The 26,488-nt window shown below is 30.5% G+C and overlaps 1 protein-coding gene across 1 annotated transcript in view; it reads right to left on the bottom strand.

Moving 5' to 3' along the window:
• The window catches only part of LOC134707773 (polycystin-1-like protein 1), a 195,324-nt gene that overhangs the window by 147,858 nt on the left and 20,978 nt on the right, over positions 1-26,488 (bottom strand). The window contains exon 4 of the mRNA XM_063567812.1: positions 14,282-14,628. Within this exon, the coding sequence (XP_063423882.1) occupies positions 14,282-14,628 (347 nt within the window). The remainder of the gene's footprint in view (positions 1-14,281; positions 14,629-26,488) is intronic.

Genomic DNA, 26,488 nt, shown 5'->3' with positions numbered 1-26,488 from the left:
GACATTAATCATAAATGTAAGTTATAATTATACTTTCTCTCAAAGAAGAAAACTATTAATCTAAATCATAAAAAAAAAATTTGCCATTTTTTTTTGGAAAAAAATATATTAATAAAATTCTATATTAAAAAGTACAGATTTTCGTTTTGTTATGACTTTTCAGAATTTTATATCCAACAGAAACTATCATGCAAAATCCATTTTTCACATTAAGAACTTCTGATTATATATTTAGATATAGAATAAAATATTGAATTTTGAATCTGTAGAATATTAGAACGTTGCACATAACTGCATGAATATGTAATCACAGTCCAACATCCATGCACAAGAAAGTGAAAATTTCATATCTTCTCTCAATTATAAAATGGTTAAGTAGGACTATAAATCTGTCATTTCATTCTGATAAGGCGACTGATATTATTACAACAAACAGATGTTTAAAACACAAAAAGTTTTAAACTTTAAAAGCTTTAGGAAAATGCACAGGCCCATGTGGGGTTGACCCTCCCCCTTTTTTCTTAATTTTTGGTGTTTGATTAATTTTTTTTGGAAATATTCTTGATGTTGTTAATCCTGACATTTTAGATTAATTTGAAAACCCAATTATTTTTAAATATGTTTTTTTTTAATAATTTAATCTTGGAATTTATTGAAAAAAAAATTTGGTAAAAAATTCTAAATCACATATACAAGGAAAAAAAACGTACCGATTTCTTGATTGGTATTTTGTATTTATTTTAAGTGGTGCAGGAGATAAGTTCACTTTTTATTCAACATCATTTTGATGCAAATTCTTGGGCTTATATTGAAGACTGATCACATGAAAAGGGATATATAATGTAAACTTATAAATGCAATATTATTTTTTTTCAAATTAAACAAATGATGAAACATACATTTTGAAAAAGTATGAAAAACTCCAATGTATTTTTTTTTTTTTATTTCAAACTAAACAATAAGGAATTCTTCCATTAAAAACAATAGGCAGGCTGTTAAACATTATCAGATATCATATCTTTTATTAAATCACATTAGCTCACAACTGGCACTTAATATATACTATCACAAAAAGTCATATGTAAAAATTCTCACTTTCTTTAATATACAATTTTATTTGTAACTTCTTTTGACAAAAATATCTGCAGGTTAAATCAAGAAATAAAATATATCATGCATTATTGCCAGAACAACTGATTTAATCCTTTTTAAATTGTAACTAACACAAGATAACCTTCTCTAACCTATAAATAATGTTCTCTGTATTTGCATTGTATAACAATAACTTATATATATATATATATAAATATGTGTGGAGCACCCCACCCTTAGTTTACCTGCAGATACAAGTACAATGAGTCAGATTTACAAACTTTCGTTTAAATGTCAAATAATAAAATTTTTGTATTTTATTCACAGGATTTCTCTGTATTATTTTCACCAACTTATTGGAAGCAGTTTATTATCAGTCAAGTGAATCATTTGCCTTATTTAACAGATAGGAGTTAATTTAGCTCCACATCTTTTAGGGTTTCGTTTTGCTTTGCATGTATCTCACCAAACAGTCAAATGACTTCACTTCCCAAAAGGAGATATCTAAATGTAATCCTTTCTTGAAATGGGGCAGACAAGTAATGACTTGCATATTCAAATTTAATATTGCATAAAAATTGTGATGCCCTTTTATTGGAAGATTCATCTGCCTGATTCTACATGAAGAAATGTATCAGTGACTTACCTATCATGCATTATTGGAATCTCAGGTTCATATAATTTTCTATCAATCAGAATATGATACAGAAAGCTTGAGGAACAAAAAAAAAACAATCAAATTTCTGACCATTTGATGTCTGCATATCATATTGATTACAGCGAAATGTCTACCATAATCCAATAACCTACTAAAGTGTAATATTGCTGTAAATTATTGAAGTAATCATTGTTTGAGCTGGTATGATGTATAATAGACTATAATTATTTGTTTGGGACATTATTCATAAATATTATATATCAATTAACAAAGGTGAAAAATTTACTACACAAATATCTTTATACCAATAATTTTTCTTTATTCCTTTATTTTTTTGTGTCAGAGTTCATTATTTCTGGTCTCTTGGTGTGAATTTGCTTATGGTATTCTAAATGCTCTCATTTATAAAATATTTAGGCCAACAACTATCTTATGTTGGTCTTGGGGTAGCAGGCTTTAACCTCAACTAGGAGTCTGCAGTCATATAAAAAACTATAATACTGTAAACCAACTTATTTTTGTGGACAATTTATTTCACATTAAATGCTTTCTATCCCACTTCGTGGTTATTCATTTTCTCCATTTTCAATTTATTAGTAAAATATCTTCAGGTTTACATTTTCGTGACTATCCAGATGTGAAAGTGGCTAAAACAAATGGCTCTAGAAATTAGTCAGCTGACAGTACTTGTATCTGCTACTCCGCTCTCTGCAAAGCAGGTGGATTAAGATATAAGCGGTAAAGACACCCAAAAGTTTTGCTCCGAAGGTATAGGATTGATGTTGTGTCTCTCTGTGTACACTATAATGCTTGTGACTTGATCACAGAAACAGGCCCAGTATATCAGTTCAGTACACATTCCGATCCATTAATACATGTTTATTTCAGACAATGGTGATATTGTAATAAGCAAAGAAAAATAATATACATCCATTCATTCATTTTTTACCAGTTAAATACATATCTTACAATTTAAAAATAAATAACTCTCTCTGTGTAAGGGGTACAGTATCTATTGATATTGTGCTGGAAAATATGGTATAATCAGTAAATTTTACATAATAGTTTGGGGTATCTTGTATGTAAATATAGGTATAGGAAGATGTGGTATAAGTGCCAATGAGACGTTACTCTCCATCCAAATAACAATTTATAAAAGTAAACAATTATAGGTCAAGGTATGGCCTTCAACATGGAGCCTTGGCTCACACCGAACAACAAGCTATAAAGGAAGGGCCCCAAAATTACAAGTGTAAAACCATTCAAATGGGAAAACCAATGGTCTAATCTATATATAAAAAAACGAGAAACGATATATATCTATAAAGTACCAGATTTCTTTCATAGTAATTGTTGGAACTGTAACTCGTAAAATAAAATAAAAGTTATTTGATCATGAAGCTCCATTTATATTCAGCATTTTCATAAACCTTTTATTTTATTGTTATATTTTTTTCATGTGTGATTTTATATTAGTTTTCTCAACCAGAGACTCCCATATACCATTACCATTGATCATGTTGATATATAATATCTATAATCTAATATATATCTTTACATCTTTTTCTTATGTGTCACATATAAGACATGTAAACATTTATAGTTTAATAGATGATTACCTTCATATATTAATACCAATAAATAACCACTGTGAATCATAAAAACTTGAGGCCTTATAGTTTTATGTAATCCACAAACTCTTTAATAGTGCAATTTTAATGCAACAATTGGGCAAGAAAATTTTATATCAATTCTATTTTTATCATTTGATTTATTTTCAGTTGGTGTTTTAATATTGCTTCTAACTTTCAGGTTTTACACATTATAAACTGCGTAAATGAATCTTTAAATACATATTTTTGTCATTAAAATAAATTCATGTATTTTCCATAATTGATTTAAATGTTCATTATCACAAACAAAAATGCACTCCTATCTGATTTCCTTTTATTACGGGTTATCCTTGGGTGTTTTCCTATATATATTATAACAAGTTCAACTGGTTCATATTAAAAATCTGGTACCCTGAAGATTCAATATCTCACCTATAGCATTTTTCTTGATTTAAGCCCTATTATGTAAAATACTTTGAATTAAATTTTCTGTATTGTCATACTCACAAAGGTACAGCACATATTAAACATGAAGAAACTAATGAATACATCACTTTATAAATTTCATGCGTCCAAAAGTGTTTTTCTGAAAGGAGGAGTTGTGGGATCGATGTTAGCCTAACAGGAAAGACAGATCAAACTTTTTACACAGAAATTCAACAATAGCTTAGTTTAAATCGAACTTTTATCAAAAGCAATATTTTCAACATGTTCCATTATTCATCTTTAGAGCATGTCAAAATATTTATCTTTGCCAATACCTGACAATAAAGCAAGCTAGGTATTGAGGTGTTTAATTTCTGGTTTAAGGGTTAAATCCTTTACTGCACTGTATCAAATTGTTATTTAATTACCCTGTTGTGAGATTTATGACTTGGATCTGATCAAGCATTAAAATGAATGAAAGAAAATTCATTTTTCACTCAATGCCAACTTTTTATAATAATACAACAGTTTATTGTTGAATTGCAGTTATCTTGACTATAAAGTATGCGCTGAAATTTTTAATATTTTATAATTTTATATAAATGTATTGAAAAAATTACATTCTGTTTTAAATCACCACTGATTACAGACATTAATAAAAATTCCTAAAATACATACAATATATAAAATCTGGCAACTGTTAAATGTTTTGAAATCTAAAACAAACTTCAAAGAAGCAAAGTGCAAACATATTGCGTCTGAACCATTTTCTCCAAAAACAGTACAAATAAAATTGCATCAAATATAACAATTAAATTCTAACCTGAGTTACGGTACAAATGTTTCTTTCTAACCTTCCTATACCACTTCTGATGACTTTTGTCCAACAGGTAAAAATTCTCACACACCTCCCCCATTGTTATCATGCATGCAATAATGTTGCCGTAGTGATGAGAATCAAGCCTCCCTTTCATTATCCTAAGCTTCAATTGTTTAATTTGCTGACCAATGAGAAAGCAGATGATAATACATGTGATTACACCCTATTTTAGTGAAGTCTGATGGGCCACAGGTGGATAAGAAAGATAGAAAGTGTTTCAATATGGACTGTTATCATTTAATTTGTTTTGCGACAATAAAATTCTGTCAGATAAACATGAATATGAGATCTTGTATACATTACAGATAATGTTAAGATCCTGATAACCAATTCAATATTCCTATCACAGATGATTTATAGCAATAAAATATACAGCCAAACCAAGTCCATTAAATAACTTAATGAAAATGAAATGTATTTCGAAACATTCATATTAAAAAATAGAGCTGGGCGTTTGCCTTAAATAACTGCAATAGATATCATTTAAATCAGGAATAAGTCCATAACCTAACATATAATCTTAAGGTTCTTTTCCAAACTTTATAGAAGACTTGAAAACAAAACAGGTAAGTGTGCATTGCATTGACTTTTACAAAACTGGAAACCATTATTTTTCAAGTTCCCAAAACAAAAACTTCAGATAATCCACTTCATATGAAATAGTTCCCAAAATGGGTAGCTGATGTCCTATACCAAATCCATGGATAGTTTTGGAATAGAGAGGTATTCGTATTGGATTGATTGATTGATATGTGTTTAACACCACTTTCATTTCTATCTTTCCATTTTGTTGCAGCCTGTTTTTATTGGTACAGGAAAAAACTGCATAACCATGTATCATTAATGTCAAGGCAATACAAATAAAAAACAGAATGTGTCTGAGAAATGAATGCCCTGCCCTCGGAGAAATGAATGCCCTGCCCAAGCTTTGCAATTTCCCAGTAAAAAAGGATTAGAACTGAGTTAACAATGCACTGCCCAAATTTAAACTCTAAATGTATGCTGAATGTGGAAGCAAAAATAGGATGGATGGACACACAGCAAGGGCATAAAAGATATTATATAAAACTAGTCAAAGAAAATAATAAAAAATTAGTTATAAAAGTGAAATGTAACAAAATGTCTTCTTTTTTTTCTCTCTGCACTAATTTAGTAATTAGATGTTTGAGACATAGAAAATCTATCAAGTCTTTAAAATTATCACGCTCTCAACTATTTCATAACCTGAAATTTTCACCCACTCAATTATATATTTGACAGCTTGGGAAACAGGCTTATTCCAGCATGATGTCATGTTGAAGTGACCAATCCCCAATTTTCTCTTTCCTTAATTCCTGTGGCTGTAAATCAAACTTGCTTCAAAATGACGAAATATCGTCTAGAAAAAAAATAAAAACCTGAAAAGTCCACTAAATCATAATGAAAGAGTAAGCAGACCAGTTTTATGGGGTTCAAATTGTATACTTAACTTGGATCGAGAGTTGTCTCATTGCCACTCATACCACATCTTCTTATATCTATTAAGGCCATTTCACATTTCCATCGCACAAGCAGTTGAGTGAGAATTATTAGCATACATGTATTATGTTTCAAATATAGCAAACATGCATGATTATAGAACCAGTTGGGACAATATCCCTTATGTGCATTGAAATGAGGAAAAAGTCATGTGTAAATAAAAAAATCTCAGTGTAGTGATATTTGACACATTTCTATGATAAACAAATGACTGAGCTGAATCATTTGTGTTAATTTAGAATGTAGGGGAACACAGAATAAATGTGTAAAAACTATGGAGCTATTAATTGTGTTCAAAGTATAAAATTTTTCAAAGAACTTATTGTGTTAAAAATGGGATTTTTTACCATGAGGAACCACATCACAAAAGGATACTCAGGGTTTGCTAATTTACAAAAAAAAAGTAATCTCACTTCGTACCCTGATAATTTAACCACATATGTGAAAATGTCTCAGCTTAGAAACGAGCCATCATACATATCCAAGTTAACAATATGGACTGAGCAACAGAAGGAGACATTACCATTAACACCTATGTAAAGCTTACAAGGAGTTGACAACACACCAGTCTATTCATTTGTTCTTGTAGTTTTTACATCAGCCAATGAAAATTCAGCCATCAAATGTTTGGAGTAGAGTATTAAATCGACCAAACCAGAGGATCCAGAATGGTCTTTTAAAATAGAAAGTAGTACTCAGTGCATGCAGGTAAGAGAAATATGAATGAACTCAAGATCTGCATTTGAATCAGATTGAAATTTAGACTAATATATCATTTTAAACAAAGACCACCATTATGTTCAATACCATAACTTTCAAATTTGAGTGAAGTGAGTAGATGTGTCTACCGAGAATGAACATTAATGTGTTTGTTATGTAACTGCACCTATTACATGTGTGAATTAAACTTTTATCTGTTTTAACATCAATGAATCTACAGAAACTGTGAATGTCACGAAACTTGTATCATTTCAGCATTATGATGTTCATTATTGGTTCTATTAATTTACATTGATTCAAAAAGAAATAAAGGTGTACAATTCGGTAGTCAACAATAACATTTTTTTTTTATCTGGATCATCTAAGTAATGATATATATGATGCTTTATTTCTTTAACAATTCTAGCAACTTGTACGAGTGAAACCACCAAACTAAATACTAAATACTTAAAATAATACAATACCAAATAAGAATATGAATATTATGAATGCTTCCTAATGTACCGGTATTTATATTATTTTTTGGATGACCAAAATAAAAATATGCTTGATATTACCCTATTATAGCCTCCAAATGCCTTAACTGTAGGTTTTAATTGGCACTTTCAGTGTTGACAGATGACAAAATTGTAGGTCCTACATGTAAAAATATCTATCAAATTGAGAAAAAAAATCTTTCGTACGCAACCCAATAATACAGATTTTTTTGTTTGGCCTAACTTTCAGTTCTCAGCATTCTTAATGTATGTATCTGCAGAAAGATACAATATAGGTAATTTGAGTGTCATAACATTAAATGCTGCCATAACCACCTCTTTAAGATGTCACATGATGAACATCATTTCTTGACGACAATGAGGCAGTCGTAAATAATGATAACCATCATACAGTTCAATTATTCAAAGATCCTCAAGATGAGCTGCACTATTTTGGCTAGAGTATATCTTTGGGATACTGAAATATTTATTTTTATGTAAAAATTCTTAAATGACCTTCGTCTTTGCAGAGAAAAACCCTGATTTTAAACAAGAGTTTCAATTACCCCCCCAAAAATGAATTCTGATATAAAAACCTGAAGATAGCTCCTGTATGGCCAATTTTTTTTCATAATATTTTTACAAATAAGATACTGTAGTCCTTGGTTTAAAAACTTCTTTTTCTCAAAAGTCACAAGTTCAGTAAAAAGAAATAATTCTGTACTGTGCTAAGCAAATATAAAATTGTATGTAAGTGTGCACCTGTAGTTTACAGATCCTTCCTATGTTGATATTACAAATCAATACAGTAGTTAATTTTAGGCCAACCAGTCTCCAGACAAATACATCTTTAATTAATATAACCATGAATATCCTTCCACAGACATTGTGACCTATTTCAGTTTTTAATATGTTTTAATAATCTCGGTAAATATCACATAACAAACTGTCCATAAAGTGGAACTAAATACAGATTTTGGTAACCAAGTTAAAAGTATAATGACAAAAATACTGAACTCCAAAGAAAATATCAAATGGCAATATCAAAAGCTTCCTTGACTTAAAACAGGCATTTTAATAGAGGAGGTATTGGAGGCCATTACCTAGGCCATCAAATAGTGAAACTATCAACAGTCTTTCAAGTGGTGTTTTGCTCATTGATGAAGGCCGTACAGTGACCCGCAGTTGTTAACTTCTATGTTATCTGGTCTTTTGTGGAGAGCTGTTTCATTGGCAAACATACCACAACTTTTGGACTAAAACGTAAATAGCTCATACTTTAAACTTTAAACTGGTCCAGACTCAACTGATCATTGAAAAATCATTAAAAACAAATTAATGCATTTCGAAGATTATAAAGATAAGACAAATACATTTGGAACATTATCTCGAACACTTTGATTTCTACAAGGCTTCAGTCAGAACATTGTTTAAATAAAGTAACCTTATTTCTTTTAATGGTATATCGATAAAAAACATCATTAATTTCCTTAATTTTGTTTCTTGAGACAGCCATAAAAAGCTAACTGATCAAGTGAATCTTATCCTCAAGACACAAATATCTTTGGGTCAATAACCGTTTTATCAAGAGCAGTTGTAGAAAACCTACCAAGACTTAAACAATTATTATGCTTGTGTGTAAACTTCGTCAGTAAGTAAAAGTATTGTAGTAAATAGTCAATACATATAAAAAAAAAAAAAAACAATTAAGGAACCTAATATATCCCAGATTATTTCCAAATTTGGCAGGACTCTAGCTTCCTCTCCTTACGACCATAAATCTATGTAATTTTAATATCATCCTAGGTAAGCTATTTGGATTCTGGTTCACGAATGGTCATTCAGAAACCCAAACTGACAAATGGACTGACTGACAAAGGAATGAATAAAGCATTGTGCCAAATTAGTTATTAGAGAGGGGAAATGAAAGACCATGGATACAACAGAGAGATGACACATACAAGTGGGCTAGAATACTGCCAATGTCTGAAATATTGTTTTAATTGATCATTATGTAACTTCTATTCATAAATATGAGGTCATTGTCAGTTTACATCATTGGAAAGTTTGTGTTATCAATGTTTGCTGTTGCAACCAAAATTGCATTTTAATTGCACAAAACTGTTTGATTATTTATGAGATACCTCAACCGAGTTCTAATTGAGCAATTCTGATTTAACAACCAGTGCTATCAAGCTTCTTAATTCAAAGCACTTGTCACAATCTTTTCCAAACAGAAACGACCTGACTGTATGCACAAAAATTAATTAGAAAGTCAATAGTTATTGTTATATTAGCCATTAGGCTCATTCTGATTAATTGTTCAAATCTCAAAATTTTATCATGTTTATAGGATTTTGTCACAATGTCCCTTCATATATACAAATGTTTGATCATATTCAGGATTTTGTCACAATGTCCCTTTGTATATACAAATGTTTAATCATGTTCAGGATTTTGTCACAATGTCCTTTTGTATATACTAACGTTTGATAATGTTCAGGATTTTGTCACAATATCCCTTGGTACATACTAACATTTGTCCCCAAGTATGCTAAGAAAACTTTGCAGTCTTTATATAAAGATGATGGTGAAATGATTTAAAGTGACTAGGATAAAAACAATCATGAAAAACATCATCAGAAGCACTGAAACAGATAGAGATCAAATTGAGGGAAACATGTTTAATTTCCTCTTACCAAGAATTAATCTAACTTATGTGACAGGCTTGGCTGGTTGATGGGAATCTTCAAAACCATATAAAAGAAAGATTTAGGAATCAAAGAAATAAACAGGGAACCTACAACAGGATATTTTGTTTTCTTCTTGAAAAAAAACACAAAAAAATAACAGGACAGATACCTAAAAGAACATTGTTAAAGTTTCATAAATTTCAAATTCAAAATAAGACCAACCAAGTTTTTACTATTTTATGTGAATGCATTGAGTGGTATACACTGGTTGTGAAAAAAAAGATATTTTTAAATCCAATGTCAAATATATTTGAAAGGTTTAATTATTTAGATATCAATCACCCTATAGTGTCCCTCTTAAATTATAATAAGTAGCTGGTATTTCCACTGGCTCTGAAATTATCACAGAAGGAGCTTAGGATGACTTAGCACTGTAATAAGTACTTCTCAGGGTGGTAAGGGGCTTGACAGACTGACAGATTTGATAGAGTGCTATCTTTAACACAGAAGTATATAGACAGGCTATATTGGCTATAATCTGTTTTCAATGTGACAAACATTCAATAGTCTTCCAATTCTTTTTTTATGCTCAAGATCTACTTAGAAAACACAATAAAATATTCCAATTATCAAATGTTCTGATTTCCATTGTAAGGTTTCATCAAGTACTCAGAAAAAAAAGCATAAATCTTTCATTCTTAAAATAATAAATATGCCTCCTTTGAAATCACGAATCCCCTAGCACTAATATGGCTCTCTTACACTATCAAAGTACACTGTAAAAAAAAACTTGGTCATTTTTCATCTAAAACTTTGTCACAGAAATAAGCTAGAATTCAATGTTTGGCTCAAAGATACTTCTCACAAAATTATTGCATTCCACATACAGAAGTCAAAACTCTTGATGACATTTTAAGAAACAAACATATATGTCAAAGGATAAGAACTTTTATTGCAGTTTTTGAACTTAGAAAATGAAAAGTTCCAAGCACATGCATGCAGAACTTAAAAACAATATGTATAAACAATTCCTAAATTTTGGAGGTCAATCCTTAGTGACCTTAAAATAATCAACTTCTTTCTTAGGAAGTTGAATGTCTCTTTATAATCTGATATTCAACTTCTTTCCTTCTGATTATTGGAAATTCATGTCTTTTACAACGAATTTAAAAAACACACCTCATTATTTTATTAAAAGATATATTGTGATATATTGTGATCAACATGTTTTTTTCAAGCTAGACAAACCATATTGGGACTGTATTGCAGACATGCTAACTCTAGTCTCTATGCCTACAGCTGTATTCAATATCTCCCAATTAATTTACAGATATTGGCCATGAACCATTTTTTATCAAAGCTAAAAACTTCTGTAACAAATCCAGATGCCTTACATCATAAATCTTAGATAAATATCCACTCTGACAGAAACCATTGTATTGATGGGGAATGTTTTGTTTTAGACTAACTCAGATAACCAGGTCAATTTGATTTTTTTCATAAAAATGTTAGTAATCTGGTTGATTTGCTTCTCTTATCAATAATTATTTTCCAATGCAAACTTTTCAAATAATCTGCTCTTGATGTAATAAACGTCAAGGAAATCAATTTTCCAATTTGTAATTATTCTCGTTTTATTACAAAGCATTTCTATTAATCACTTTATTTTTATAAACAATCAAATATGGATGCAGCTTGCTTCAACAAGAAACAAAAACTTATCTTTCAGAACGACCAGTCTATATAATTTTAGAAAACAGATGACTATGCACACTTTTTGGATGCCTTTGATGAAACAGTTTTTTAAGTTTGCTTATCAACATCTGCACATGATTTTTCACATGTTATCAGTGTATTTGCATTTTATCAATATTAGTTGCACTATTTTATACAATAGACAATACACTCATTACTTTCCAATACTTTTAAAAATACTCAACTAAGCTTAAGTCATGTTGGATTGGGGTTGTTTAAATATCCTGTTTATCTGGTTGCTCACAGGCACTTGTTTCTATCCATGGGAAGATCCACTATCAACGTATATTTACGAGCTCGTAAAAATACACTGATAGTGGACCTTCTCATGGATAGAAACAAGTGCCTGTGCAGTAGATGCTTGATTTTCAGTGATTAATCTCACTCAACTGACTTAATAGACCCTAACTATCTGATTGTTTAAATTGTCCTGAATAAGCATGAACTATTTGGTACTGGACACTAGTCAAAGAAGCATCTCTTTATCAGCCATTCAGAACCATATTAAGGATGCAATATGATTTTATTTGTATATAATTAAGACCTTGCATTGTGCATTCAATTAAAGTTTTCCATACCATTTCCATTTCAGTGGTGAAGACAAGAATAGAAATCTTGCAAAATATGCTATGTCATACCTGTTTTGTTTTCTCTGTTATTTACATTAAATCTTAGTTAGATGATTAAGATGAAGGGGCATGGGTTTCCGTGTGAAGATACCTGTTATTATCATCATAATTGTTTTCCTTTGTAATATAATTGCATTGTTTTTATTTGGTTTCAAGGATCACCAATAATATCTAAATATTGAAATTCTTTGATAATAAATTAAATTAACTTCATTATTTTTTATATAAAATTCTAAGTCTGAATTTTTATCGAATGAAAACAAGTCTCTTGGCTGGTGTGGTTGACTATAATTGCTTATATCTACTTGTACCAGTATCTTAATTGATCTTTGGTGGATAGTTGTCTTATTGGCAATTATACCACATCTCCTAATTATTTTTATATGTAATGTATTAGTTCTTTGTGTTCTGTACACATTGCCAAGAAGCATAGCAAGCTCTCTGTAAGGACCAACAAGTCAGATCTTCAGTTTATTGAAAAATTAAAGAAAAAGCTTTGCTTTCTCTCCTATGTCTATCCCTCAATACTCCAGATCTATTACTCCTCCATAACAGAACAACTTTAACAGTATATAAATTTCCCAACTCTTCACTTTGCCTATAGTGATGTTTAAGATATCTGCAGCTTAAAATGCTGTTACACCTCTGTCCCTGTTTTGGGATGAGATAAGGTCTCACAAACATGTGAAACCCACCACTTTCTTAAGGTGCCTGTACCAAACCAAAAACCTGTAATCCAGTTGTTGCTGATGGTTGCTGTCTTCCATATTTGTTTTTCACTTGTTATTTTTTAGCACAAATCACATTTTTTCTTTTGCATTGTTTCACATTGTTTTCATCGCTTATCATACTGTATGTGTTTTGATCATGGTTGAAGGTCATATAATGACCTATAGTTGTTAATATTCTCATCCATAGGTCTATTATAGATAGTCATCTCATTAGCAATCATACCAAATCTTATTATCAAAAATGCTGCTGTTTAAGTCAACTGCAAGGATTTTATGTCTCATCTTCAAAATCAAAAGTTAAACAAACTTTGAACAAGCCTTTTTATATTCGAATGAATGTTTTATGCTTGTATAACTACACTGTCTGTTTGATGTTAATCAAGGTCATCACAACAGGAAATTGAACAATTTCTTTAGATTTTATACTTGTTTCTGATATTTACGTTATGTAAAAGATTTGCAATATGTAGGAGTAATTAGCCAATGCACCGACTGATCTGTATGCAACATACAATCAAGTGCAAACATCTTGCAAAGTGTTGGAATTCTTTTTCCAGGCATATAAAGGTTACAACTTAAACTACAAGAGACCACATCATCATCTGATGTCAAGACAAAATGGACTTAACAAACTGTGTCAAAGGACTTTAAACCCAACAGCATTAAGATCAAACTCTGACGGACCAAATGAATTCTTTTGAATAGCAAATTTTGAACTTCGATGTCAAAAGAGAGGAATTGCAAATTTTCAAACTGCAAGTCAAAATTATACCCTTATGTTCTAGAAATCAGCACCACAATCGTTTCACAAACAAGAACAATTGTCATGTAAGAAAGTCTAAGGGCTGTAAATCTTTGAAAAGCCAACCAACCAAAGCTAAACATACCACCAGTGAGTCAACATAAGGGACACTAATGCAACAAAAATTCAGAACGATATCTGCCAGAATTAAGAGTGACATTGAGATTAGAATGCTGGAAGGACAAACGTGGGTACCACTATATACCCCAGCACTTGTTTGCTAGGGCATAAAAATGATTATTTAATACAGATAATTATCTGATTGCATGTTACCTATTTCTCACTCACCTTGTGCGAATCCTGACATTTTCCAGCGCTGTCAACTATGACTGAGTCACATGTTAGGTCACATGGTCTTTCAATCGTCTGATTTGACTGTCCATCTGCATCAGTTGTACTATAGACAAAGGTCAAGTTGTTTCCATGAGTAACAGACGCTTCAATAATGAACTCTGCATCAATAAAGACTGCAAAGACCTTGGAATTTTCTGGTAAAGCAAAGGATTCTGGGATACAAGATGGTCGATTAGCTTCATCTGTTTCTACTACTACTTGGAGGTCCTTTGGTTCTGGTTGTTGAACTGTGACATCGATTGTTGATACTAAGGTAGATAACTTATTGAAAACACGCACCTCTGTAATAAATAAAATTTTAAAGGTCTTAATGACCGAATTGCATGAGCACAAATTTAGTTTTTAAATTAAACAAAACTTGTGAATTAAGATTTGTTTACCTAAAGTTCTGTTAATCAATCATTGTTAGAGAGTTATTTTAGGTTATTCAATAAATTTCTCTGACTCAACAAGACAGGTATTTGTAAAAATCCTTTCTGGAATTTCCTGTTTACAGGATAATTATATAAAAGTCTTAAGGTGTACTTTAACCACAATACCATCATATTACCTTTCACACCTTTTACAGAATGTTCAAATTAATAATTATAAAAGACTTCAGTCAACAGTTTTTTTAAGATTTCATGTGTCAAAAGCACTTTCTAGTTTATTTTTATCAGGAACGCTCAAAGCCAAATATTTCAAAGTGTAGGATGCATCAACTTCTTCTAATTTAACATATGTATGGTATAAAAATGAACATTTTAAAAATCCCTTAGCTGGTGATGTTGGCCAGTGCATGCCTTTTATGCAAGAATTCACAAGTTTGATCAGTTAACTATAGTGCTATATACCACGGTGAATGAACACTATAAAATTATTATTATGTCACATTTGGACATGTGGAAGACAAGTTAATTGGTCTGAAGACAAAAAGGAGGAAGTTAAATGTGTGAGCCATCATGAGGCATCACAATAATAAACACATAATGTTTCACCTTGTGATACAAAAAAATCCATTCCCTGTTTTTTTGTGGTGTTATTTTAAAGGAAACTTTGAATGTTTTTTTTTTAACATTTTTCTGTCTTTTTGTCTTGTAATACTTTAAGCATTGTCTTGTCTTTCTTTCTTCCACATATGATCCTTGATTTTCCGTTGGTATTTTTATTTTTACTTTACAAACACACATACAATTCAAAATTCAACACACAACAGAATAGGTACAGAATCCAGAAGATGCTAGTGTCTAAAATCCCAATTAAACATTTTATATGGAACCATGTACGGTTATATAGAGTAATTTCAACAACATAAAACTTCATACATGTACAGCAATAGTTCTGTTCAAATTAACAAAGATTTAAGTATCAATGATTTTAAATTCACAGGTGTTCAAAAATCAAATCAATTGTTGTTTTTTTTGTATCACAAGGTGAAACATTATGTGTTTATTATTGTGATGCCTCATGATGGTTCACACATTTAACTTCCTCCTTTTTGTCTTCAGACCAATTAACTTGTCTTTAACATATCCAAATGTGACATAATAATAACCCAAGTTTTACATCAATTATTATAACTTAATCATACAAAACAATATAAATGTCTTGAATGTCAGAGAATCTTTTTTAAGTAACTGTCAAATTTTGAAACAGTACTTTAAGGGCATTTGATGTCAAATGCATGTTGACTTTTTTAAACTAAAATCCTTACATTTGATTTATAACATACTTAAACATACATGGAAACAACAAAAAAATTCAGAAAGCCATGAACACAGGCGCAGATCCAGGGGGGGGGGGGGGGGGTTGGACGATCAATGCATTTGAATGGGGACATTGACTTTGTCTTGGGTTAGGAACCCCCCTTTTTAAAATTGCTGGATCCGCCCCTGGAACATATCTGCATTCTGTCTTACTTGATACTTCACACATATATTTAAATGGGGGCATTGTGCATATTTTTCCATAAAACACCATAAGATGGCTAATAACTTGCCTCTATGAAATTAAAGCCTACAGAAACACATGAATAGATAATAGTAAAGCAATGGTAAATCAAGCTTAACACTTGTAAGATGAAACCATTTACCTTTGTCCTTGTGAAAAAGGGAGTGGATTAAACCTCTATAAATGGCAAAATAATAGATGCAAATTTGAAACTATGTGGTGCCAACAAACATGCCTACTGATCCACTGTTCTGAGTTATGTTGTAATCTTTACCATGAAAATTTGACCTTGAAAATAATATGGTACAACCATTACACTTGTTCCATAAAATTTGAAAGGCTGGGAAAAAAACCTGATGTTATTACTTAAGGTGCCAACTTACAGATTAACAAAGGAGCAAATTGAGATATTTGGATTGGCGGACAAACACAGCATCAAGGGAAAACAATATATATTGGAATACAGGTAGTAAGTGTTTGTTTGACTGATCCAGTATGTGTTCAAAGTTTACAACTCATTTCTGTCAAATTGCTTACCAAACATTTTAAAAGTCGTTCTTGTTAGGTAGCATTGGCAAATACGTTGATGAAAAGTACATTTTTCAAATTCTTAAATTATCTGAGCAAACTAAAAATTAGTTGTCTGAAATATCAGAAAAGTGCTCACACAATGCAATTTAATTATGCCAAGCAGGGGACATTATGAAGTCATTCTGTTCAGAAGTGAGTGAGGAAAATGTGCTGGGAGATATTTGTTAGTATGAACAGAGGAACAAACAGACAAACAAAGTTAATGTTATATAACCCCTCTTCTATAGGGAGGATATAACGATTTTGAAGCTTTTCTCACATAACATTAGTATTGACAATTGTACCTGGATGACCATATGTAAACCAAACCACCTGGGTTGACATAATTATAGGAGATCTATAAAACTTGTCAAATCTGTCAAACCCTGTACTTAAGTGATCATTTAAAACCAACCACACACACAAGTTCTTGGGATCAATCAATTCCTTTTACAAATACTGTTTTTATCCCATTTCCTAGTCCCAACTCTAAAATTATGTCATAAATAGTTTTCTTCTTCTTACTTGATAAAGATTACAGAAAGAATTAAAACCATGTCAATCTGCTTCCATAGACAATTTCATATAAATCTCATTAAAAATTAAGTCCTATATAAATACATCTAATTTTCTTTTTTTTAAATATCAACCCAAATTATGCTTGGTGTAACATCTTAGTATGAGCTCTTTTGGAATTTTAATAATATCTTTTGACTACTTTTAAATCCATGTCATTTCATATTTTAAACTACTGAATTATCAATGCTGACCTCATGTTAAATACCCATGACCTTTCAGGACACATAACTGTTGGAACAGAAAATGTCCACCCAGAGTCAAAACTGAATTGTCAATTATAAGTATTGTGCATAAATTCAGAAATGACATTGTCAAGAGGAACATTTTAAAATATCAACCTGAAACAAAAGAAAGATGCAATTTTGTTGAAAAGAATATATAGGAGCAAACTCTGCAAAGCTAAGTAAATGTCTTTTAATTAGCTTGCATATTGAAAAGCTTCCAGATTACAATGGAATCTTTTCAAGTAAAAGAAAATTAATGCAAATTTTCTGAATAAAAAAATCAACCATTATAGCCTTATTAAGTGAAAACATCATAAAATGTATTGTGATCAGCTTATTTCATGAACAAAAAGTTTTTTTATACATGGAATTGAAACCTAAAACTATTCAATGTCCCAATGGTCACCCAAATACACAGCAATCCTGACAAACTACATGATGACAAATAATCACATGATCAATATAAAGACAGATCATCTCAATGTTTTAATTAATATGTCAGACAGCTTTATGGTCCAAGAATGATAAATGGGATCATATATCACCAATTATTTTTCCATGTTTATCAAGTCCATAAACAATTTCAGGCTAATCTTAATTTGTAAAGCTAATAAAAAATATCTCTTATCTGAGGTTATGGATTAAGTTAGGAAACTTTGAAAAATATTGACCCATAATTTTTCTCTTTTTCTGCACAAAATGCACCAGCTGCAAGATAAGAACACTCATAAATGTTGTTTGCCAGTGTAACTTGTGCATACTAACAGCGTGTTTATGTAGAATTTACTGCACAATTTTCTTTGCCTTTAATTTCAAGTCACTTATCTTAAAAAAGTACATAAAATATTTATGAACTTCATTAATCTGTTAATCCTATTGTGTCAAAAATCCTGCAAGATTTGAAACAAATTTTTTAATCATCTTTAACAGCATAAATTCGTTTAAATACCAAATAAACTGTTGACAGCGATATGTCTAAAGTTTTATAATTTTGATGGTATAATGCAAATGTTTATATCAAAATGGCAGTATTTAAACATATAATCATACCACATCTTCTTTTTTTATATAAACAATGCAATTCATTCAATGAATCTAGACTGAAGGTGCAGAGCCAAATAACCTCCACTGAAATGCCTATGCTTATAAAACTGCATACCTTATAGGCTTATACCATTGACTGATCATAAGGTTCCCTTTTAATATTAAACAAAACATGAACTTGAATTCATAAATTTTGTTTAAATTTCAAAGTAAATGAACCAGGATGAGGTTGAGCCATATAATCTCCAAAGAAATGGGACCACTGAAATGCTGACTTAAGTGAGATTAAGCTGCATACCAAATATCATTGACCTACGACTAACAATAAGTTTCCTTAAACTGACCTTATCACAAACTAATACATGTAAACTAAGAAAAAGTTTCAAATTCAATAGACCATGACTGCAGAGAGGAAAGGGTCAAATAATATCCATGGAAATGACTGTTTGGATTAGGTGTTCTACATTGTTACATTTAACTTTTTGAGAAGTCTTCTTGTGGTCTGTTGTACTGTTGGCAATCCTGTCAGCCTTTGTATGCATTATATAACTTTTCCTGTGCAATCTAAAAGTGTCTGGAATAACATTTGTCAGACATGCTTGAAACAAAAAATTTGTGAAGTCAAATTCATGAAATATTTGGATTTTTTTTTTAAATTACTTTATTTAACATTCAAGATCAACAATTCGTATAAACTACTTTTGGTTTATACTTATTTATTTATGGTTTCATTAAAAATGCAGTTCATAAATATCTTATGTACTTTTTGATCAACACACCTTCATGCATTTGTTTAGATAAATTCTATTTTTCATTATGCAGAATAAACAGTGGATCTTTTTCTACAGCAATGTACTATTTCAGGAAACTGTAAATCTTTATAAATGTCAGTTTGTACGGAATGACTTCCTTCACAGATATCACATTATTTAAAATACAATATACACATACAATGATTATGAGTAATGGAGATGTGGTGAAAATGAATGAGACAGCAACCTAAAAACAAAACTAGGCATCAACAATAATGATAAACATTCATACCATATGTCCAGCTCTAAATGACCCAGAGTCTACAAAAGTTATTACTTTTTGATGCCTTTAGATTATCAGGTGCACCTATCATCAGCAATGAACAAACTGAACTTGTGAAAACTGTTTTAATACTTAAAATCATTATGCTAAACAATAGAACATCTTGATTTAAAAGAATAAATGCCAAGTAAGAACACCGTTAGATTACATAAACCCTTTCAGGACTTTCAAGTTTTAACTTCCAATACTGAGCAAGCAGCAAACTGCATAACATAATGCAACCCAACAGAATATGGTGTTAACATGGTTAAGTGTTCTATAGCTTTAGATAACTATTTCATAAAGTCTACCAGTACTGAGTTGGGAGAGTAGTCTTAAATTTATCTATTTCTACATCTTTGTGAAAATTGCAAGTATAAAGGTGAAACCTATAAGTCTTGTGTTCAACCAGAGTTTCCAGGTCAATTACATTGTTTTTATATTTCTCACTTTTAGTTTGTATTATAAAAAAAACTCAACAACAGTCGGAATGTTATTTAAGTTGTTTCCCATATAATCAAGGTGGACAACTCATGCTGCACAAATAATGCCAATACAGTAGGTTTTTTATTCTATAGACAAAATTATACATAATAACAAGAAAGTGTCCATAGTACATGGATGCCCCACTTGCTTTATCATTTTCAATGTTCAGTGTACCATGAAATTGGGGTCGGAACTCTAATTTGGCATTAAAATTAGAAAGATCATATCATAGGGAACATGTATACTAAGTTTGGACTTCAGTTTCATCAAAAACTGCCCTGACCAAAAACTCTAACCTGAACAGGACAGACGAACAATTGACGGATGGTACGGCGGACAAACAAACAGGCACATAGACCAGAAAGCATAATGTCCTGGAAAGGGGCATAAAAATATTGTGATGTTGAAACAGAAAGAGATAAAGATGTCAAAATTGTGTAATGAATATAACTTGTAATAGTAAAAAGCATTTTTTCAAATATATGCAATAAATACAAATGTACTACAATGTACCATTACCATTTTTTTTAAATATAATGCATAAATGGTTTGAAATAACATTACATGACCACTAATTGCCACGTTCATTATTTTTCCATATAATTATCCGACTTAAAGAAATTGCGTAGATGCAGTATTACCTTTCAACAATATCCTTACATAATTAACTTCATTATGACGAAGCAGAATTTCATATGTTACTTTATATGTATTTTAATAAGTCAATTATACAAATGTAATTTTGCTTACAGTTTTCTTTACAAATAAATATATGTTCTAGCACTATTACTATTTTTACTACTATTATTATATTAATAAAATTTTATTACTATACTTAATCTCCATAGATTTCATACAATTTTAACATAGAATGCATATGCTTATTTATTTCCCTTGCTTCATCATTGTGCCACAAAATAAATATGTGTATAAACCAGTTAATTCATGAAGAAGAAAAAAGTCAATGAAATTATTTAAAGTTTTTTGCCGAATTTCAACGAAATATGCAAATATTGCACAAAAAACCTAATTCCTACCTGTCTGTATTAAAACAAAAGCTTAGTTGTGGAATCCATGATGATACTATCAAGCATACAACTTTTATTTCCTCCGAACAAGTATGTTTAACCCAGTCAATGTTGTTTAACTTGATCATAAACAAACTAAAAACTTGTATACAGTCAGAAATACAAATTAATGATAATGTTTTCTTGTCAAGCATCAATTAATTGCCATCCCTTCCCTAAAGCTAACACTGAGAAAATCTAAGATGTAAGGCCATATGTACAAATGTATTAGTAACAAAGATTTTTTCTGTAAAAAAAACCTGTCAGCGGTTTTTATGTGTTAATTTTCATGTCTTTTTTTTTTTTAATTTATTTAAGAAAGTTGTTAATAAAAATAAGAATAGAATGTGTCATAAGGATACAGATGCTTCGCTTGTGAATATACAAGATTCAATGAATTGATTCAATCCACTTGATTTTTTTCTTCAATAAAACAAGTGACACCTACCAAATTCAAACTTTATCTGTGTTTTGGTTAAAGCAAACTAAATGTAGAAATAAAAACTAATAACAGGACGTATGACAGAAGTGTACGACAGAGTCCAACATAGACATGATAAAACCTACATGCCCACATCATCTAGCAGCAGGGTCACAAAAAGTACTAATGCTCACATGTTTTTTTACCTAATTTGCATATGACATTAAGGCAAATCAGACTGAAGAGAAGGCACCTTTATGGAAAACACATATTTCAAGAGAATGATTCTATTTTCTCTTTGATTAGTATATTTGCTTGAAGAAAATGTCTGCCCTAGAATACTTATGATTGTGAGAAAAGCAATTGAATTGAGATGACCAATGATAATCAATTTATAGCTATTTTACCTATGACGACAATTTCAAATTCATGTCACTTTCATTGACAACACCACATGCCCCCTTAGTTTCTAGCGATAGTTTTTCATATCAATTGACTCCGTTAAGAAAGGAAATTTTCAGAAGATGCTTTCTTTTATAAGGGTCATTAGTAAAGCAATCAAGAACCTTAACTCATGGTCAGCAAATTTTAAAATTTTAAATACCAATAATGACCATCATTTGTTCATGAATAACAAATTATCACCAAGAAATGACGAAAAGTATCATTTTCCAATCAATAAAGACCATCACTCCTGAACAATGTGCCATATCAAAATTGACCACATCTTTTACTAAAGAAACAACATATTAAATTTTCAAAAGAATTAGGTTAAATGCATGGTTCTCAAACTACTGTATCAACACATAAACCTAATGGAACTTTCATTATTGAAAATAAGATATTTGATAATTAAACAGACATTTCACAAAATAATTTTCTTAAAAATAAGAATATGTGGAATGATTGCCCATGTGACAACTCTCGAACAGAGCCCAAATAACGTAGAACTTAACAACTATTTTAGTCTTTATTCTTTTTGGAAGTTTCTGTTAAAGACGCATAATAACAAAGAAAGAAAATAACTTTGTGCGTTGTCATTTGGCAAACAATTTTTTTGGATATTGGCCTTGATCTAGCCAGGATGTGAGGTCATCCATATTGCCAATGTAAGTACCTTTGAGTCAGGTAAAGCCAACTTTTACATAGAAAACATCAAAAGGATGTGAAATTAACATAAACCTTTGTCAGACATTATAAAACACTTAAGGCATTATGTTTGATATCAGTATAAATGTGTAATCATCCCTTTATATATAAAATATCAGCTAAAACTGAACATGAAATTTACTGTTTTAACTTTTTCAAAGACTAAACATAGGACAAATAATGACTTAAAGCGTGGTTTCCTTTCTCCATTTGCTTATCTCATAGATATAAGATGATGTATGAGTGTGGTATAAGTGTGGTATGTTTATAAACCTACTATTGTCATTTGAATGGTAATATTTGGGAACAAAATTTTATTATAAAGATATGAAATTATTAGGTTTGATATCAGTATTTTAGTGGACATTGAGCAATAGATTCCAATACAAAATTGGCAGTCATCTTAACCAATGTCACCAAGCTTAAGGCATGTGTCACCAAGAGCCAATGCACGTCGAGTTTAAGGGGGACTATCGAACATGCACAGCCCAAAGTACAGAGGGTCAGTCTTTCGCAAGACTTAAGCAATGGCAGGCAAAACTATAAAGCAATCAGCAAGTTGTAACAATTTTATATAGTAACAGGTCCAAATAATATTAATGATGCCAAAACAATTTACAAACAAGTAAAGTTCAAATGTTCCAATTAATAAAGTCACTAATTTCACTAATTCATTCACAGTATAAGTCCAAAATGTTCGTAATATTCCAAGTTAAAGTTGTCTGGCTTGAGCAGTTACAGTTGTGTTGAGCTGTCTTTTGAGTTAGCGTTTCTCCTGAGTAGCTGAGCCTGGTTGGCTTTGGAAGCACTCCTATCTGGATAACACTGACGAGACCACACTGACGAATAACTGTTCGACTTCGATATTTAAGGCGAATGCTGAAAACTACTCATAAATGACAGACATTGCTAATTTTGATAATTTGAGTATTAATAACATTGTTTACAATGTCCAAAGGTGAAATATGAATAATGTCAATTAGAGAGATACAAGTTAATTACATTTATAATCCTAATTAAAATTTACTATTGCTCAGATTATTTATGACAATTGACAAGGTAACCAAAGTGTTGCTCTGAGCAATTATTGACAGGTGACATGCATGTTTTTACAAAATTTACCTGAAAAATTAAATAAAGATTTGTTGATAAAATATTTCATAATTTCATATTTTCTAAAATAATATATTTTCTCAATAAAATTCACTTTAAAAACTTTTACCTAAAAGAACACCTATGACAAATTCCCCCCTTCTCCAATATGTTTGTCCTCAAACATGAGAAAATATACAAAAACATTAAACGTTAAACATAAATTAATATATACAATAATCATGAAGAATAAAATGTTATATACCAGAAAATATTTAGATAAAGATAGCTTATTTTGTCAGATAAGATGAAATATTCAATATTAAGACAAAATTGCTATAATATGAAAATTACTAATTTAAGAAAATTACCAGATGAAATATGAAAAGCAAAACTATAATGAAAATAAAAATAAGGCAAGACATATGCAAAGAAGAATTTTAAACTGAAAATTACATAAAACAAATAAAATGTTATGCTGTATGCTCCTTGTATAAGGTGGTCGGCCCTATACAAGTGCAGGGTGTGGAGTTGAATGACCAGTCCAACTCCAACTGGTTTAAATCATTGATCAGTTATATCCTTTTAAAACAAAAATGTATCATACAAAATAAAAATAAAACAAAACACATACTAGCTAGTGTTACAATAAATACATAAGACATACAATATATATATTTACAATACCGGTATAATCTATCTTTTTACAAATATGATTTTCTATAACTCATTATTTGCCAATCTATGTGGCTATACTCTATAATATTTTCATTTATACCAATCTATGTGGCTATAGTCTATAATATTTTCATTTATACCAATCTATGTGGCTATGCTATATAATATTCTCATTTATACCAATCTATGTGGCTATACTCTATAATATTTCATTACCAGTCTATGTGGTTTTATTCAAAATCTATTCTTTGGCCATCTTTTTGGCTTTATAAAAATAGTAGCTACAATTCATCATTTCATTCTATAAAACACTATCATATTTAACAATTGTACATGTACTATTCACAAATTTATCTTCTTCTCATACTTATTTCTATCTTGTATTGTTGTTCTAACACATTTATAAAGTTATTTATTGACGCATTTGACAGACTATCAAACGTATCCCACTCTGGTGCAATGACTGGATTCCTGTATCCTGATAAATATTCCGTTGTACCATTTATGTTGTATCTAATTTCGTATATTTTTCCATCAGAAGCTATTTGAAAACTGCAGTCACGTTGATTTTCCTTTCCTAATCTTTTCTCCATAGCATATTGAATGTCTTGTTGTAAAAGAGCTTGTTTGAAACGTTCCTTATGATCTATTAAAACTTGTCGTGCGATATTTGGTGCTGAAGTCATTGATTCATATTTTGTAGTATTTCCAGATTTTATTAAAAAGTATGGTCTGTTGTTCACTATTCTTACAGCTAATAACTTTTGATGTTCATTTCCTTGATCTTGTTCACTTACAGTTTCAGTTTGTGTGCTTATATCAGATTTGACTTTAGTTGAAATATATTGTACACTATTAACAGCTGGATCTGGTTTTGTGAAAAATTTATGTTTATTCTGCTGTAATGGTCGTTTTCTTTTCTTACCACTCATTGTTCGTTGAGCATGAAATTCACGTATTAATTTTGCTGGGACCTTGCATGGAAAATACCATTCTGTGTTTCTTGATTTATCGGTAAACTTAAGTTTATAATATAATGTACCGTTACCTCTGACTGATGATAAAACTTGTTGAATATCCTCTTCTTTGAATGCTTTACACTTATTGTTCTTACAATCCTGACAAGATGGTTTATTATCTTTAACTGGTGCATCTACTGTTGATTCTCCTGAAGGGCCTACAGTTCTCTTATTTGTTTCACTATTTTGTGCTGGTTGTTGATTTTGTTGTTGTCTGTTAATTCTATCGACAGGAGGCTGTTGTTGATTCTGATTTGGCCTATTGTTATTAATTACGGGAATGGGTGGTTGTACATTTATTCCATTGTTGTTGATTGGTGGCACAGGCTGTTGACGATTGTTCTGTAAAACTTGTTCATTATCATTGATGATGTCATCTTGTATTTCTTCTGGATTTAGTTCTTCGTTGTCATTTTGAAACTCATCTGGTAAATTAGTCGGTCTGTCTTTTGGATCGTAATATGGTTTCATTCTTTGTGCGTTTACCATTGACACAACTTCTTTGTTTGTTGCACAATTCCTAAGTTTGTAAGTACTATTGGGTCCAATGCGAGTTATATAATAAGGTCCTGACCATTTTCTATGTAATTTTGGTGCTTTTCCAACAGGAACTTTGGTACAATAAAGCCAAACACGTTGAGCTGGTTGAAATTCAGGTTCTTTGGATTTTTTGTCATATTGTTGTTTATATCTTTCTTGAGCTTGCTTGATGTTCTTAGCAGCTATCTTTCTTGATGTTTCTAAATTTTGAAGAATTCTACTTAAAAATATTTTGTGGTCTTGTGCCAAACGATCTTTTGGTATTAGGG

Source organism: Mytilus trossulus, chromosome 2, assembly GCF_036588685.1.
Source record: "Mytilus trossulus isolate FHL-02 chromosome 2, PNRI_Mtr1.1.1.hap1, whole genome shotgun sequence".
NCBI lineage: Eukaryota > Metazoa > Mollusca > Bivalvia > Mytilida > Mytilidae > Mytilus > Mytilus trossulus.
Note: the sequence above shows the minus strand (reverse complement) of the source record. Positions and strands in the feature narration are given on the sequence as shown.